Here is an 18,486-nt window from a genome sequence, read left to right as displayed (position 1 = left end):
TCAGCACACATGCATTCAAATCCGCAACCAACGGGGGTATTGTTTTAAGCGTTTCACTTTGTTTAAGTTCTCACGAGTTTGGTTCATGTTTGTAAATTTGTTTAACTTAAAATGAATCAGTGCTGAGTGAGATGTGTTCCCATATCATTTTGATACTTTCTAAAGTCCTTTGTCCAAGTTCAATTTCCGTGTCACAAACAGCGATGTCAAGTGAAACTTTGCAAATTTGTGATATTTTGTCTAAGCATCGTAGGTAACCTTAAAACTCCTGCAAACCTTGAAATTATTTGTAAGGAGGTTTTATATAAGTCAGAAATGATATATATCAATTATACAATGCTAAAACGATATGTTAGATAAATATCTTGTGTTGATGATAAGAAATAACGCAATACCAACAGAAGCGACAGCAGAACTAGCTGGTTTATGCTGTATCAGCCAAAGTTCTGTCGATCGGATTGGATGAGGTGTACTTCAATAATACTCATTCATCCTCGTCCTCAGCCAACAGCTGTTAGGATTCATTCAAACAAATAGTTTAATAAACATTTCTCTTTGAGTTAAACTTCAGTATATTTGTTTAAACTTATACAGATACCCCCCAGAGAGAAAAGAGACCGAGTAACCATGTCGCTGAAGGATGGGGCTTGACGTCCCTTTACTCATTTCACACGTGTAGCCAGATAATCACCAATAATTTTTAAATAGTCTCTGTTCTAGAAACTTTGACTTTAACTGCTGTTCCTTCCGGCCCAAGGTCGAATACTGTAATACATGCTCGCTACATACATTTTAAAGTTGAAATGACCACCAATACCATTTATAGTAGTCTCACTTCTGGAAACGTTTACATTAAATGCAGTTTCGTTGGGTCGAAGGTCAAACTTTGCAATGAGATCTTCATGTATACGTTGTAGTTCTAGCCTGTCGACAATTTTTAAAGAGTTCACAGTTTACGACGGTCCCTTGTTCCTCCTTTTTGTAATGTCTACACAGTTTAGTCATTCAGAATACAAAGGAATTTCCGGGTTCAAACTAGGTGCATACATTCAGCAAGTTCAGTAATAAATACACTGAAGCTGCATCACTCCTGTAGAAGCAACGGTCCTTTACAGCACGTTTGAAAATGACATCCGCGTTGGAAATGTTCATCGTTGTCGTTGAACTGTCCTGTTTACACAGAGGTAAGTCATCAGCTCCACGTTTGGTATTGATAGAGCTATTTATCTAAAATTAAAGGCTTACTAAATCCTTAGATGTTAACACTGTCGCTGTGTAGTTTTTGTGTTGGTTGGTTTGGTTCAAGTATTGTTATCGGAATTGCATTTGGAGGTTGTCTTACAAGTCAAAATTGATATAAAGACCACGGGGCGTTCCTGCAATTACTGCATAGAACCTAATTTTCGAGGCGTACAAAAATTTGGAAAAACTTATGCCCGGGCAAATCAGTAATAAAATGAAATGTTGGGTGCAGATAAAAATTACAAAGGGACCAACAAGTCCCTAATATTGGTACATGCCCAAGTACATCCCTGGGACATACTTCTATTGATGATTGACGTATTTTCTGCCTCTCTCTGCAATTTTTCTGTTATACTAAAGCGAAGACAGCAACGCTTAATAAGATGCCCTTAATTCGTCACAAAGGTATCAGTGTTAACGCATGGGGGATTTACACATACATGTATATGTACATGTATATTTACTTATCAGGTTTGTACTGTGTAATTATGTTTTATTTATGGTATGATTTATGTTATATATGCTACATGTGCTGAGGTGTGTCTCAGAGTTGCGACATGCATGATCTGGTGCCAGTACAGTACATGTACACCGTGCGTGATGCAAATTAACTGTTTCACAATTGGGCCATCAATTTCTCATTCTGTGATAACCATTCAATTTTGTATTTTTCTTCGTTCTCTAGTATTTGTTCATGCATCTAGTGGACAGATGGTTACATTAATAATGAAACCAACAACCTATGCAGAGCAAGGAACCGCAGCCTTCTTGATGTGCAACTACTCTGTCAACGACATGTTTTACCTCTTCAATTTCCTTCAGTGGCATAAAGAAACAGATTTGTTGGCTGCCTACACAAAAGGATCCATGCAACCATACTATCCACCAGAATGGGGTGACAAGTATTCCATGACCACAGACTCAATTGATAGCAGGAGTGTGTTGACTGTCTCTTCAGTACAATTCCCATCTGATGAAGGGAGATATATTTGTAGGGTTCAGTTCCGAAAGTCAGGTACAGGATCTATCAGCAATGACACCTCTACCTTGGTGAATGTGATTGGTAAGTGCAGAGTGTGCACCAAATGTACCTCATGATTTCAAAACGTGTTTGGATCACGCTGAACGTCAATTGTTGGTCAGTTTCTCCTTACTGTTATTAACAAACCGTACAGTTTTTGATAGTGAAAGTCATACATTATGTTTGAGATTATGTTTCTTCTTGTTTACTTGGAGTAAGAACCAGTCTATTCCCAAAGTAACAAACCAAAGGATTCCGTGAATGCTAGCAGTGAACAAATATAACACATGTACATAACGCCCAGGCTTACCAGCATATTATCATATCAATCCAACAGCAAAAATACACGCACAGCGCACATGTACATGTATGTGGTTTGTTACCTATACTGGTATTTTCATGACATTTCCAGCCTTGAGTCCACTCAGTGGTTGCTGGAGTAAAAAGAACATTTGATACAATGTGTTTATTCCTACATGATCCCAAACACGGTAACTTCACCAACCTCAATGCTAAAGTCTCCTTACTATATTTGTGATGACATCCTTGGACAGACATAAGAAAGACACAGTGTCCAGACGCTCAGCATGTGTTTTGTTCCTGCTGACATTGACAATACGTTACACAGAAGGTACAGGTTAGAGGTCATTCGTTGTCTCATTACATATTTTTTAGTAGACAGGTCACTAGAAATGTTGGAATCCGTGTAAATTAATAATGTACAGGCATCAAGGATAGCAAACGCATCCAATACATCCAACTGCCATGTTGTAGTATCAGTGTTGTATCCAAGACCTTGATGTCCGAAAACAAGACTGAGACCAAAAAAGTTAAGACCGAGACCCAATCCTGCGAGAGTAAGACCAAGACTTCAACAGGTAGCCAGTGAAGAATGCAAAGAATAGGAATTCTACGTTGCCTAGATGATAAACGTGCAACAGGTCTGGCGGTGGAATTCTGAATGCGCTATTTTGAAGCATCAGGAATACCATGTATAGACTATTACAGAAATCGAGACGGCAAGAGATAAGAGCATGGACAAGGTTTTCCGTCGTTTGTTAGTCAAGGAATTTTCGAATTTGTCCTATCTTGTGGAGAGCTAAATAAGAAGAGCGATATGCTATTGATCTGGTTTTGCATTCGAAGGTTTGACGCAACGATGGTTCCAAGGTCACCGGCGCTAGTGTCAAGTCTGGTGCAGGAGTCGGAGATGCAGATACTTTCAGTTGGAGTTGCTAAAACTGAGAGCTGATGTGGATGACTTCAGTTTTGTCGCTATTTAATTTGAGCTTATTAGCTGTGGGCCAATGGTGTAAGGCATGACTCCAATCGCTGAATGGCGTCAGGACGCTGTTGTTCTGTCATGGTGACGTACAGTTAAATATCAGCGTAGATCATAAGTTGACGCCATATGATGCAATGAGTTATTCGAGTTGGGATGTGTACAATGTGAAGCATAGTGGACCTAGTACAGACCCATGTGACAGTGTTGACATTATTGGGGAGATGCATTCTTATTGGTAGGTACAGATTTTCGACGATTTGCGAAATATGAAGCGAACTATTCCAAGGCAGACTCATTCATGCCAGAGCGAGGACGTAAGCGTTTTAGCATGATAATAGGGTAATCAATCGTGTCAAAGGCTGCCGAATAATCAGGAAGCACAAGAACGTTCTCTTGACCGATATCAGCAGTGAGCAGCAGATCACTGTAGACACGTAGAAGAGCCTTTTCCACACTACGGTATTGTAGCGTGTCCTGTCTATGGGCTCTGACGCTGCGAAAAAGTTTGTAAAAATACCAGGTAACAGTTAAGATGTTGAACTTGAATCTGAGGAGAGAATTTTCAATGATGATGTCGGTGTAATCATTGTATTGGTAATTTGAAACAGGCAATTTGAGTCACAGTTTTTCAATTGGCTCTTATGATTGGCTCTTCTTTTTAATAAAAAGTATGACCTTGTGTTGATAGTATCTGAAAGGGAACGTAACACTCTACTGGTACACATATCTTATATCCAAACTTGCATGTGTTGTATAATTGAATAGAACATCAAAGTATTTGGACTTGGAAGAAAAAAATCAATAATCCAAATTAAGGCAAGTATATGATGGCATCATCATAAAAAAGATCAAGACATTTTCATGATTTGAGCTTTTTCCCGTTAGCCCACTTTTGTCTGGATTGGACCTTTTTTGCTACAGTATGTGAATTGGTTTTTAGTGACCTCATTGCAACATCTTTTCTTCCAAAGTTCTTGCAAAACAACAGGTGAAAACACCTTGTTGCGTTAAGAACGTATACATTGAAAAAATGTATCAAGTTGAAAAAATTGTACAATATCATACCTAGGTGTAAATATATTGCTACCTTTTGTTCACAAATCATTCCCATTTTGGATGCTCGGTACAGTAGGTTTGGAAACATATGTGCGGTATTGATGCAGGTTGCTTGTGATAATATTTATGTATTGCTAAAATTTAACCAATTTCATTTCAATAATGCACGAATTTATCCATCGTACACGTTTTCATGTTAATCTCAAGATAACAGTCAGAGCAGCCATTGCCGTTACTGCCCTTGACATGGCACTTTCAATTCTTATGAACGCAGTGTCTGAAGCTGGTCTTATGATCCTATTATTGTTGTGGTTTTGAGCACAGATTTCATTCTAGTGGGATTTAAATGGATTTTGTGGGTATCCTCTGTGTCCTGTGACTATCAAATAATGCAGGCCCTGCGTAGAGACATTGGTCTCAGTTTCTTAGACTTTTGCTAATTATTCAATTAAAAAATGCAATTGTGGCAAAATGCCAACAGCTATCTAATCTTATCTCTGCTCATACTGAACAATCTGGTTTGGTCACCTTTAACACAACAGCTTACCCTGACCAAAGGCAACCAACTTTCCAGCCCGTGTTTTGCCAATTCCATGTGCAAACATCACTTAATGTATCACATTCCTCGATGGAATTATTTCCATAACCTAAAGCCTGTTTATTTAAGTAACGTCAAAAGATAAGCGATGTGAGGCCTCTTGGGTGTTTTTAACCTGTAGTAGACACATTTCTGGGTGTTTTCCAAGTGGGAAATGTTGTTAATCAGCCGTGTAACCACCCCCCAAAACAAAATCAACAAATTACAACGGGGACTTTAAATTACCTTTTAATTGCTGTGATGCCCTTAATACCTTACCCTTCTTGCCGCATCATGGCCTCATTTTTTGAGTAGAAAGTTTTTGATCCTGTAAATACCTCGTTTTCATGGTATCTTTTTATGAGCAATCACACGTACCAAGCTGGCTGCGGCTATGTACATGTGCTTGTGTACAAAAACCTTCGTAAAACATTTAACTTTCAAACAGACTGGTTCCCGTCTGTAAATTAGTTTTCATCTTTTTTTTAATGGGAGTAGAAACAAGTCAGTTCCCAAAGTAGCAAACAAAAGGTGGTGAAAAGAAATGACATTACATGTACATGTAGTTTAGGCCAAGGCTTACCAGACAGTTGTTCTTCACTTACTTATTCCCAGCAGCCGACACATTTCCTGGAATACCTCTGATTCGAAGTTAGTACCTTGATTCGAATGAGCCTCACTCGGCACCCCAAATCGACACTTAAGGCCTTTGATTTTAAGGCCTTTGCATCTGGGAGCGCTGATGCTTCCATCCATCTTGTAGTGTAGTCTCCAACCACCAGGATCCACTGGCTCCCATCTTTGGTCCTTGGGAGAGGACTGACAAAGTCTAATGCCACTCTGTTTATATTTCATTTAACATTATACCGTTACAAGGGCGCCATCCGTTTCCGTGGGGCGGCTTCTTCCTTGCACATTGATCACAATTCCTGATGTAGGCTCTTACATCAGCACTCATATCTGACAGGACGTATCGTTGCTTCACACGGGCCAGGGTTTTCTTCAGGCCAAGATGGACTCCCAACTTCCCACCACGCAATTCTTCTACAAATTCGCGTCGTAACATATCAGGAACCAGCAACCTCCATTGAACTAAACTACCATCATTAGACTCGCATTATTGGTATGACACACCGTTTCTTATTGACAACTGATCCCAGTAAGACCAATATGTCTTACCTGCCGGGGACCTGTGGGCTACCTCATCCAATGAGGGCGTTCCTTCCCCTCACCCTTAGCAATTAATAGCCATTTTATCGACTCATCGGCCATTTGGGCGTTTCTAATTCCTTTGCTGCTTACAGCAGGCTCCACCACAGCAACTTGGGCCTTTTTCTCATTTCCTGGGCTCGAGGTTGACTGTTGTTTGTCTTCTTCTACAGTTAAAGTAGTTTAAAAATCGGCATTGTCGCCTTCAGAATCATCTTGTGCATTACAGTGCTCGTACTGTTTGCAAAGTCGTCTAGACAGACTATCAGCATTCTGATTCTTGGCACCCGGACGGTGATGGATTGTGACGTCACACTCTGGCACAACCTCCAACAATCGTGCAAGTTGTCCTTCCCAGTTCTTCGAGTTCCTTGACCATACCAAAACGAATGATCCGTCCCTACCTTGACCTTTTGACCGTAAAGGTACTGTCAGAAGTATGTAACAACAGCAAGCAGTGCTCTTCGAGTGACGCAGTAATTTCTCTAAGCTTTGCTTTATAACTTCCGGCTTGCAAAAGACTCAACTTTCTTGACACCGTCATGCACCTGCGACAGTACGCCTCCAATTCCCTCTGAACTTGCATCCGTATCCAGGATGTACTCCCAGCTTGGTAACGGTAGGCTAATACTGGGGCCCCAGCAAACACTGTTTAAGTCAGTTGAATGCCTTATCATAAGACCCGTCCTAGATGAATTCTTTTGACTTCGACGTCAAGGTATGCAGTGGGCCGGCGATGCAAAGAAAATCCTTAATGAACTTGCAGTCATACGAGGCAATGCCCAAGAAACTTCTTACCTCCTTCACGTTCTTTGGACCGGCCAATCAGCGACCGCCTTAACTACAGCCGGATCTGTTGCTTACACTCTCAGCCTACATAATGTGGTCAAGGTAACTTAAGCCCAGCATTTCTCAACCGTTCAAAGACTGTTAGGACTCATCTTCCACTGTACTGCCAAAGACAAGGACGTCATCGGGATAGACCAATACTATTTCCCACTGCAGCACTTTCTCCATCAGCCGTTCGAACGTAGCCGGTGCGTCGGGTAATCGGAACGTCTTCGCTCTCCAACGTTACAGCCCAATCCGTACCACAAAGCTGCCGTGCATCCTCGACCAGGGCTACCTACCAGAACCCCGAGGCGAGGTTAAGGGTTGACAACCATCGAGCGCCCTCTAACGCATCTAACGTCTCATCAGTCCTTGGCACAGGATAAGCATTCTTTATTTGTCACTGCATTCAGTCCTGTATAGTCGATGCACAACCGTTTCGTCCCGTCTTTCGTTTTTACTTACATAACGTTAGCCGCCCATGGACTATCTGAGGGTTCAATCAAGCCACGCCTCTTTAAGTCTTCCACTGGCAACTGAACTCCTGTTGGTTAACCACAGAGTGCCTCCTAGGCTTCTGTCTCACTGGTCTAGCGCCACCCGTGTCAATGCTGTGCTTAACTATATGAGTTATGCCTATATCGTCGCCACCGTTTGAAAACACATTCTGAAATTCCATTAGACACCCTCTCAATTTTGCATGATCATGTGGGGCCGAAATTCTCCGACTTCGGTCGTATAAATTGGTCAAATGGTTGGGTCTCGCCTCCTCGTGTCCCAAAATATTGTCTGCTGTGGGCGGAGTCTCTACCTCTACTGGTATTATCGTTGCAGCTACCGTTCCACACGCAGGACAATTTTCTCCTCATTTGGGTTCAATACTCGAATGGGCACCACTTCAGCTAGTACGTCAACCACAGACTTGGCCATTATCAGACACTTTTCCACAATTCGGCAAACTGGCTCAACTGGTTCCATGATCGTGTTGTTTTTAACTCCTCATACTGACAAACAACCGTTCTGGGCACAGTGGTCTCAATTCGGAAATCTAACCCCTGTCCCTTATACTTTCAACGGGCTATCATCCACCTGCTACACCCTGGTATTACACTCTTGCGTAGTCGGCTTCTGTTCTTTCGGTAGCTGGGGATGTACTGCCATGTTAATCAACGTGTCTGTAGCGTCAGTATCGATTGATATTCAAAATTCGGTTGATCTAATCGACCCCTTAACAAATAAGCCATGGTGTGGCCCAGTTGCCGGAGTCATGACCGTACTGATTCCAACCTCGCTCTCATTCTTCCTCTTCAAACTCTGTCGCCCTTCTTCTGCGGGTCCTCTGCATTTCTCAGCCTTTCCGCGGACCCTCCGGTCAGCTGATCCTCGTTTCCCTGGCTACGGGGACGCTCTTGACAGACTGCATCCGTTCTTCAATGTTTCTATCTATACCTCTGACAAACTTGGCTCGTCTCTCGTCAACGTTTTGGAATCTGTGTACATGTACTCTACTGATACCTTACGGTGTGTATATCCAAACTTTCATGAGGATTTTAGTTGTTTTAAATATCGAGTTATTTGTACTTGGAAAAAATCAATATTCTAAATCAATAAAAAATACACGTACATGTACGGTGTGTATGGAGGCATCAAAAAAAGACTGAGACATTTTCAGGATTTGAGCTTTTTCCTGTTTGCTCAATTTCGTCTGGGTCAGACTTTCTCAACAGTATGTAATTAGGTTTTCATGACTTCATCGTAACATCTTCTTTTCTTCCAAAGTTTTGCAAAAGAAATCATTTGAGAACACTTTGTTTTATTATGAACGTAGTTGAAAATGTATCAAGTTGAAAAAAATATTACATATGATATTATTATCACGACCTTCATACATTTATACAAATACGTGTACATGTATTGCCAACTTTTGCATAAATCCTTCCCATTTTGAGTGTTTGATAGGTTTGGAAAACGTGCAATATTGCTCCATGTTGTGTGTGATTAATGGTTGGCGTTTTGAAATGTGTTGCTAAAATTGAACCCATTTCAATAATGCACAAATTCGTTTAACATATACATGTACATGTGCGTGTAAGCCTGAAGATCAGGGTAACAGCAACCATTGCCGTTCATGCCCCTTTTCGTTGCATTTTCAAGTTTTATGAACGTTGTGACAACACCGGCCTCATTTTCTGAGGTTGGTCTTATACATGTAATCACATTGTTATTTTGGTTTTGAACACAGACTCCCATTCTGTACAAGTAAATGGGTTGCTGGGTGTCCCTTGTGCCTTGTGACTATTAAATAATGCAGATATTAATCCCTGTGTAGAGGTATTGACCTCTGTTGCAGAGACTTTCGCTAATTACTCAATTTAAAACGAAAGAAACTGCAGCCAAATTCCAACACCTATCTAATCCGCCCTCTGTTCATACTGAACAACAGTGTTGTAGTCATCAAGGCCACAGCCTCTTAGGCCAAGACTGAGGCCACGCCTTACGAGCCTGAGGCCAAGACCGAGGACAGAACGTCAAGGCCAAGGCCACAGCTACCAAGGCCAATTCCAACTATTAGTATACATCCTAACAACAAATCAAATCGATCACTCAAATCAGGCCAAGATTTTGTTAGCTGTATTACTTGTTTATTTTGAAGTCAACGGCAGAATGGCAGGTTACTGATGAGAGACTGATGAGAGAAAAATGCTCGTTACAACATTAGGGTCTCCAACATCTCCTGGGAAAGCCGCAACACTCATTCATGGCAAACTGGCAGACGGGGGGCCAGACTATGGTGTGAGTTAGACTGGTTCTCGAACAAAAAGGTCCTGCATATGCAGCGGCGGCCGTGACCGTCGCACGGAAGTTACAGAACGTGCTCACATTACGTGATTTTGGTTAAACGAGGAAAAATACACACACAAGGAACCCTAGAAAAGAATGTTGCAACTGGACTTGGATGACTCTACTTTTATGTTCATATACCTTAACGAAGATCGGTAAATGTAAAAATGATAAGAAAAAAACCCACACTTTTTGATTGAAAAAACATGTTGAATTGTAGGCCGAAGCCATAAAAATCAGCCTCAAGGCCTCCAACAATGCTGAACAACCTTGGTTGCAAGGGCAACCAAATTTTAGCCTGTGTCTTGCCAAGTCCCATTGGAATGTGTGCAAACATCACTTAATGTATCACATTTCTCAATGGAATTATTTCCATTGACTGTGCCAGACAACCCATGACCGGGCCTGTTAGTTTAAATTCATGTAATGTCAAAAGACCCAATAAGCGGTGTGGGGTCTCTTGGATGGTTGTAACCTGTAGTAGACACATTTCTGGGTGTTTTCCAGGTGGGAAATGTTGTTAATCTGTAGTACATGTATAAATCCACCCACCCCCCATAAAAAGAAATAAAAAAGGATACTTTTAAATTAACGTTTAGTTGCTGTGATGCCCTTCATATCTTACCCTTCTAGCTGAACCATGGCCTCAGTAAATTGAGTAAGAGGTGTTTGATCCCATGAATGCCGCGTTTTCATAGTATTGTTGCGTTCCCTAAATATCAAGTCGATGGTAGCATAGACTTTATTAGTGTCTACGGGATGTGATATTTGGGGTCAACAATTTATTAAAGGGTGGACGTGAAACAGGGGGTTTGGGTGACAGTCAAACTGTATGGTTGGTTTATTGCTCTCACTTCTCTTCATCAAAGTTCAATGTGGGTTTGAAGAGGGTGTAGCTTAACAAAATACAACACACAAAAGGCAAAGTTATAGAAAGGCGAAGTTGTATACGAGTGTAACTGAACTACGGTTTGGCAGGACCATTGGAAATGCAAGTGTGTGAGAGTGGGTACGGTACGTGTGTGTAGTATCGCACAGCTAGTCTGCACTCATCGGGCCGGGCCGTGGTGGGAGCTCTCCCGGACCACCACGGTGACTAGCAAGAGCAGGACGGGGCCAGCGCCGGTATGTACCGACCACACTGCCGCTCATACCGCAATGTGTTGAGTGCAATGATAAGGTCGCCGCACTGTGTACCATTGGCTCAGCGTAGAGACGGGGAGGACTGAGCTAGTTAGCAGGACAAGGGTGGCGAGGGACACGGGGGTGTTTCGCCCGGAAATCGGTTCGGACGTAGCGGTGACGGGCCGCTACGACTCTCACTAGCACCCTGGGCTAATTTGTACCGCTTTCGCATCGGTCCAAGCTAAGCTAGCTGGTCATTCATATGGTTACATTTCTTCGCCATAAATATGGTTTTTATCGCACTTCTGTCGGAAAGGGTCCAACCGCGGCACTATGTTAGGTTCCGCTCTCGCAACTAGGGTTTGGTCCGCCGCACCTGACCAACGAGCTCAGGAAAATCTGCTCTATTTATAGGATTTTAGAGGCTTAGGAATTAATAAAATATGAGCGTCACTAAACAGCTCAACCAATGAAAATCTTCCATCTCAAAAGGTCACATGACTTCCTGCTACAGTCGTGTGCAAGAATCTAATTGTCGTATGTAAAAAGGTAAAAATACAGAATAAGAAGTCACGTGTACAAAGTGTAGAGCCGGGTGCATGAAAGTGCTTACCCAGTGATCTGTGGCGAATGATTGATAGTTACAAAGTCTGAGGTTTCTGGACATTAGCATTTCAGGGAACCTTCATTGGTATTCTTTTATGTAATAACTAGGCAAGAAAGGTGTCATTTGAAAGCTCTTATCTTCAATTGTATTGCTGAGGGCCGGCAATAACACAAGCACACTTAAGACGAGCATATTTCTTCAGTCCTGTTCAAACTGTACACATTCCTATGAGAGAAAACTTACTTAATACGAGCTATGCTAAGACGAGAACACGGACAAGATGAGCATTTTTGCCTAACCGACAGTGTCGAAAATCATTGTCCATGGCATTTTTCGTACAAGTACAATTGAAAAGCGTCTTCAAAAGCTTAATCCCAGGAAGTAATTCCTGATGGGCGCATCAGTAGTTCTCCAAAAATGCTAATCCGCTCGGCAATTAGCGCTGTGGTTTTGCCAACGATGACTTGGTGACTCTGTTCCTTGTGCCGCTAGAGGGGGCTTTATTCAAGATGACAATAGGTTTTGCAATGTCGCAGCATCAAAGGGGTGTTTTATCACAGCGGATCAGGTCCAAAAGAATTTTTTTTTACTGTAAAGCGATGCTTTTTGGAGAGTCCCTTCGAGCTCGTATTAAGCGTGTTCGACTGTACATGTATTGCAGTATCAGTGTTGTATTTCCAAGACAAACTGATGTCTGAGACTAAGACATTTAAGACTGCGACCCACCCCGTCAAGACTAAGACCAAGACTTCAAGACAGAGACTCTTGTACTGAGACCCGGACTTCCAAGACCAAAAACAAACACTAAAACTTTTTTATACAAGGGAAACAAGGAAAAGCAGACACAATAAAATTATACTGAACATATAGAATTAAAAATCTATAATATGCAAAACACCATGAAACATTAGTAGATTCAAAATTTCTTAGATTACCCTTCAAGATGAGGTGCAGGCTTTTGATATCAATACCATTAGCACGTGTATCGAACCCCAAGCCTATCTTCATTTAATTAATTTTCACTGAGATACCGGTATATGGCATACGTGTATGTGACCCACTATGTAAAAAGGGTATTAAGGGCCACTGTGCTGGTTCACACTAAGGGCTTTTTTGTGTGGACAGGGTGATTTTTTTACTGTTAGATTTATCGGCTTCTATTACATATATCAGTAATTTCACAATTCAGACAAGAAACCTAACTGTTGCTGTGGATATCAAGAGAGTTTTCCTACCGTGTCCCTTTAACCACTTCACGCCGGGCATTCCGACTTAATACACGTGGCTGGGGTCTCCGAAATCGGACAAAAGGAGCCGGTCCTTTAACCAAAGACCGTACTCCGAACAAAAGACCGAGCTGCTGGGCAATAGCAAAATTTTTCACTCTCAAAAGTGGAGCTAATCCAACCTAGCTTTGAAACAGTATAACACAGTTCGGGGCATTTAGAGTGAGCGGATTAACACTGCGGACAAAACCGCTCCACCACTGCAGCGATGAGCCCATTTGAAGCAAGATATGGTACGGAGAGAACCCCCCCCGCGCCTTTGTGTTGGTCATTGTTTGATTGGAATCTCAGGAATTCTTTACAGACTTCTAGGGGGAGTGTTAGGTAACATTAGTGTAGAGTTGTACAGGGATTGGACAGGTAAGGGGGGTACCCCTCCATCCCATATTTTGCCTTGTATAGATGAGCCACGCAGCACCACTGCACGCTAATCTGGCTCCTATTGAAAAGAGGTTAGCAGTGCACTGTTCCAGTTTCGGGAGCATAAGAATCTTACAAAGCACCGCATAATCTGGGCTCTTTTTACAAGGCTGCAGACCTGGCTGAAACACTCAGGCATCATTGAAGAACACTTGTCAACTTAGAGCAGTGCCTAAAGATTACTGCCTGTGGGCATAAACGTCCGTTAAATGAAATGAATTTTTAAAGAATTTTGAAACAGAAAAAATGATAATTATACTGGCCCAGCATCCTTAGAATGTGTAATTAACCAAGCGTGAAGTGGTTAAAACCACAGCACATGTAACTCCACCGATGTAAATATTAAAACTTTCTTTTTCATGAACAAAAAGTGAAGAGAGACACATTTCAAAATGAGAGCAGAAAAATGGAATTACATTTAACAAACTTTTCCACAGACATGCAATTAAAACAGCGGTTTTTGTTGCTTTAATATTACAGTTTCAGCATTTTGGCTAAAGTTCTGACTGGGGATGCATTATAGATCTGTCTGTGCTGATCACATGCTAAACTGGAGACTGAAACCCTGCTGCACGTGACTGATATGGCCATGTTGCTAAGTGAGGGATACTTTGTGTGGTGCTTCTACATGTACCAAATCCTTGTGAACTTGTTTTTCTTAACGGCACAACTTAAATGAACAAGCTGCCCCGTACATGTATGTCTCTGAAATTGTCTTTGAATAAAATTTTATTCCCCTCAGTCTCAGCTTTCCATTTTTATGGTCAGTTTAGTATACATCTTTTTGTATACCAGTAGTGTGTGTACAATCACACAGATTCTTCCATAAAACAGGATTTGGACCTAATAAATTCCCCTGTCCAATACAAAAAGAGCATGTAAAAAGTAACAGTTCCCACTGGCATGACTGGTAAGCAAACAGTATACATGTAAATACAAAACTATGTGTTTTAATACTGCTCAAAAAGTCTTCACATTTTCCCGTCGTGCAATAATAGTTTGTTAGTCCATTTTGTGTACACAAAAAGAATCAACTACATGTACGAGTATGTTGAATATTTCAACAATGAAAATTTGCAATGCATTGCTTTTATAACAACTTTGTCATACAGCTATTTTTGAATGGTTTTAAAGCAAAACACTTTCCTTTCCATCTTACTTCTGCATTAATATGTATGTATACAGTGCTTCCCACAAGTATCACCTTGTCTGACTCAACTGAAACCTACCCATCCACTGGAGGCACAGCCTTTCTGGTAGAAGGAGTGAACCATCGATTCAACTGTACCGTAGCCGGCATCAACCCAAGGGCATCATTCAGCTGGTCTGTGGGAGGTAGAGACGCCACAGAGGATAACAGCAATGACATCCTAGCTGCTGATGGGTTGACCACCAGCAGCAGTACAGTCACCTTGTCACCGGTTTGGAGTCATCATGGAGAAACGATGTTCTGTCAAGCCTCCAACAAAGATGGGCATGCTGGGATAAGCGGCAGTCTGACGCTCGATATTAAAGGTACACGTCCTTGGGTTATGTGTATATTGTGCAATTTCTCATGAAACAAAATGTTGTCTATCGCTGTGGTATTCAGTAATACTCTTGACCTCTTTTCATAGCGTTAACTGGCAATAATCCCTTCTTTTATGATTAGTGCCACCAAAAATTTCATCCATGACACTGTCTGACACAAATGGTGCTCTGACGCCGGGGGCTACAGCTAGTGTAGACCAAGATGCATCACATGTCTTCACCTGCCAGGCACAGTCCAGGCCAGAAGCCACTATTCAGTGGGATCTTGGTTCCAATAGCTACCAGCAAAGTACTATCGGCCCTGCCACTGGAGGACCCGGTGATGGTTTGGTTTATACAACCAGCATGTGGACATTTACACCTGGTCGAGACAATCACAGACAGCAGGTGAAGTGTGAGGCCAATACTACTGAGTCACAGTCACCATACCCATCAGTCATAGTAACACTTAATGTGAATGGTAAGTATTTCATTGCAATTACAAGAATCTACTCGTTGAAACTACACAAATTCCTTTCTTAATGCCAGTTCTTAAAATGTCTTCCTGCACTGAATTTTGTTTTATTCAAACTGGTTGCTTGGGAGACTGATGTCTTACAGATGTTTCATTGTAATACATGTAGTAATCACCACGGGTGTCCATTATGGAACAGTAAGAAAGATCTACATGTATTGTGACTGTAACGGTCTGTAAAAGGCCTCGTTGTCTATTAGAATTTTTCTTGTGGCAAGAAACTTTTACAGTAAAATCTCGATAAGTCGAAGCCCGTTAAGTCGAAACTCCGTTTACCTCGACGTCTTTCTGTATTCTCGACAAAAGAATAGGCAGGCCTTTATGTACAATAAACTATCCGTAACTCGAAATGTCAGTAGTAGAGACCGGGGATACTACACGAGACCCTCTTTTCCTACTCCAAACCAGCGGGGACTTCCCCAAAACACGTGACCCAACTGGCACGACCTCTATGCGACCCCAACTGTCGCGGTGCCTCAAACACACACAAAAGGGGATTCCCCCAGGGACTTTCCACCACAGGAAAACATAGCTGTTTTCGGGCGCTCCTGGAAAAATGAGATTAAATTTTGAAACCTATATATAAAAGAGGAATGAATACAGAACCCAAACCCAACGCCACCCGGTAATATTGGACTTTAGGCGATTGAAAAAATTCCTGGCAGGCTTTGCCAAACAATATAATATTCCATTACCAGCACCAAGGCGCAAACAACACACAAAGCTGGAATTCGTAAAGGCAATTCAAGCGACTCAACGGCAATTCAGAAATATCCTCCGTCAATCATAATGTCAACTTTGAAAAATAGCACAATATAACAACATAGAACTCAAGGCTACGGGTGTAAAAGGAAAATTGTGCGAGCGGACTCAATCACCGCAATAAAGGTGTACATTAAGCCGCAGGCGATTGAAGACGTGGAAATTAGACGAATTAGGTGATTCAGAGGCAAGAAATCGGAAATTTTTGCTGACGATTTGATTCACGTCACTTTTTTGGTTTTTACAAAAAGTACATCGAAGACAAAGCACTTGCTGAGTTTCAGGAAATCTGCTCCTATAAATTACTGTAGCGGCAGCGCTTGCGCGTCCGCTGGGGGCGGACCCTGGCGATCCAGAGGGGGAGACTGGTCTCCCGGTAAGGGATGGATTGGATCAGCTTGTAACACAGGTCATCAAATAATCACCTCCAATTTATTCGTCAATGGAAAGAAAACCCTATAAGATAATACAAAAGCATGAACCCTAATTAATTACATAAGTGCTTTAGTTGATTCATGGGCAATAATTAAACAACAATGACATCAAATGCAATGGTGTAGGCCAAATAGACGTTCTGTAATGGCATGAGTGCGTACTGCTTATACATATCACACATAATATATAGAAGCGAATATGCTATTTAAGCTAACAGCACAACCTAATTTTCTATTCACAGTGGCTTTGGGGGCTTTATGCAAATGCCTGACCACGTGACGGTACAGCGCGAAAACGATGTATATGTCAAACGTTTATAAGTGACCATAAATGGCAATGTATAATGGTGAAATTACAAAATACCGGCGCTAGGATATGCCAAATACCCCCCAAACCCCGACTCACCCAGACACCACGGGTTGCGAGACCTACAGTGGTCTGCAGGGCCCAGCAACTCCAAGGGAACAGGCTGAAAACTGTCCGAAATGGTCCCGAAATGTTGCGCTGTCTCCACCGAGATGGCTACGGAGAGAAAAAGGACTAGACGTGGTCGAAGGGTCGGTAACGCACACTGGGCAGACCGGTATATCCATGCGCGGTATAAATAGTAAAAATGTTGACAATGCCCGTAATTACAATAAAAATGAATCCAAGCGTTTTAAAACAGATAATGAAGTCGGCGGAAGGTATTCCGGCTAAATCTTATGTTATCATGATAAAAATTAAATGGAGCTAATTCCAATAGAGGCGCAAGGCCACGTCAACGTGAAGGGTAAGGGGACCCTCTCAGTTGCTATGCAACAACGTAAACTTTGAAAGGATCTTAAAGGCGTATACCATATGCATGTAGATTATACATGATAAATATACGGGCAACTCCCCACAAGTTCCCTACTTTGACACCATACGCCCCAGGATGGTGATGTTAACTGCATAACGCCGGGAATAACCTCACATAATATATCACTGATGTAAGATAAAATTTGGAGACATAATACCAAAATGGGATTCCCCTATCCAGGGCAAACTTGTCTAAAATGATTTATCCTCAAAAGACACTCATTGGTGATCACTTAACGGCTGTCAATCACTTTTTTAAAGTACAAAAGTATAAAACATGTTAACAACATCCGATAAAGGTGATCCAAAAGAATGCGTGATCATCGGTGAGGCACAGCCTGTCTCTTTTTCAAGAGTGGACACCTTTGATCTTCTTTGATATAGCCTAGCTAAAAATCGTAGTTGCAAGGGAAAAATATATGTATTAGTTCTACAAACTAGTGAAAGCCATAGCGAATAATGGCCGTTCGGAGACCCTTGCAATACTTGTTCATACCCTCTATATTGAGGTGACAACCATCACTCAAATACTTAGGGTACTTCACACGCTTCTGCGTGAACAGATACACGTTCATGACGTTCCGACCCAAGTTTCCTACTGAAGAGTGAGTTGAACCTTCTCGTTGTATGATTGAAAATCGTCACCGCGACCTGTATAGATCTAATGATTTTAGATCGTTGTATTATAGATCGGAATACCACCTTTCGGGGTGATATCCCTCTACTTTCCAACAAATCTAGGAACTCAAAACTCTTCCCAACTAGAACCTCTGGCGTAATCTCAGGGAGACAGAGATCATTTGAACCAATATCAAGTACCAAAACGTCAATGGAATTCAACAACCGCACCTTTTGGCAGTAATAATCAACATGATTAAATAGACGGTCATAACTCAAACCTGGAT

The 18,486-nt window shown here is 41.8% G+C and overlaps 1 protein-coding gene across 1 annotated transcript in view; it reads left to right on the top strand.

Moving 5' to 3' along the window:
• Positions 1-1,070: 1,070 nt before the first annotated feature.
• The window catches only part of LOC110988935 (uncharacterized), a 67,675-nt gene continuing 50,259 nt past the window's right edge, over positions 1,071-18,486 (top strand). The window contains exons 1-4 of the mRNA XM_087131811.1: positions 1,071-1,184; positions 1,928-2,305; positions 14,686-15,015; positions 15,152-15,490. Coding sequence (XP_086987937.1) covers positions 1,127-1,184; positions 1,928-2,305; positions 14,686-15,015; positions 15,152-15,490 — 1,105 coding nt within the window. The 5' untranslated portion in view covers positions 1,071-1,126. The remainder of the gene's footprint in view (positions 1,185-1,927; positions 2,306-14,685; positions 15,016-15,151; positions 15,491-18,486) is intronic.

The sequence above is a fragment of the Acanthaster planci genome, unplaced genomic scaffold (assembly GCF_054643075.1).
Source record: "Acanthaster planci isolate LZ-2023a unplaced genomic scaffold, COTS_SCS Contig16, whole genome shotgun sequence".
NCBI classification, from domain to species: Eukaryota; Metazoa; Echinodermata; class Asteroidea; order Valvatida; family Acanthasteridae; genus Acanthaster; species Acanthaster planci.
The sequence above is the reverse complement of the archived record's forward strand: the minus strand, read 5'-3'. Positions and strand labels throughout refer to the sequence as shown.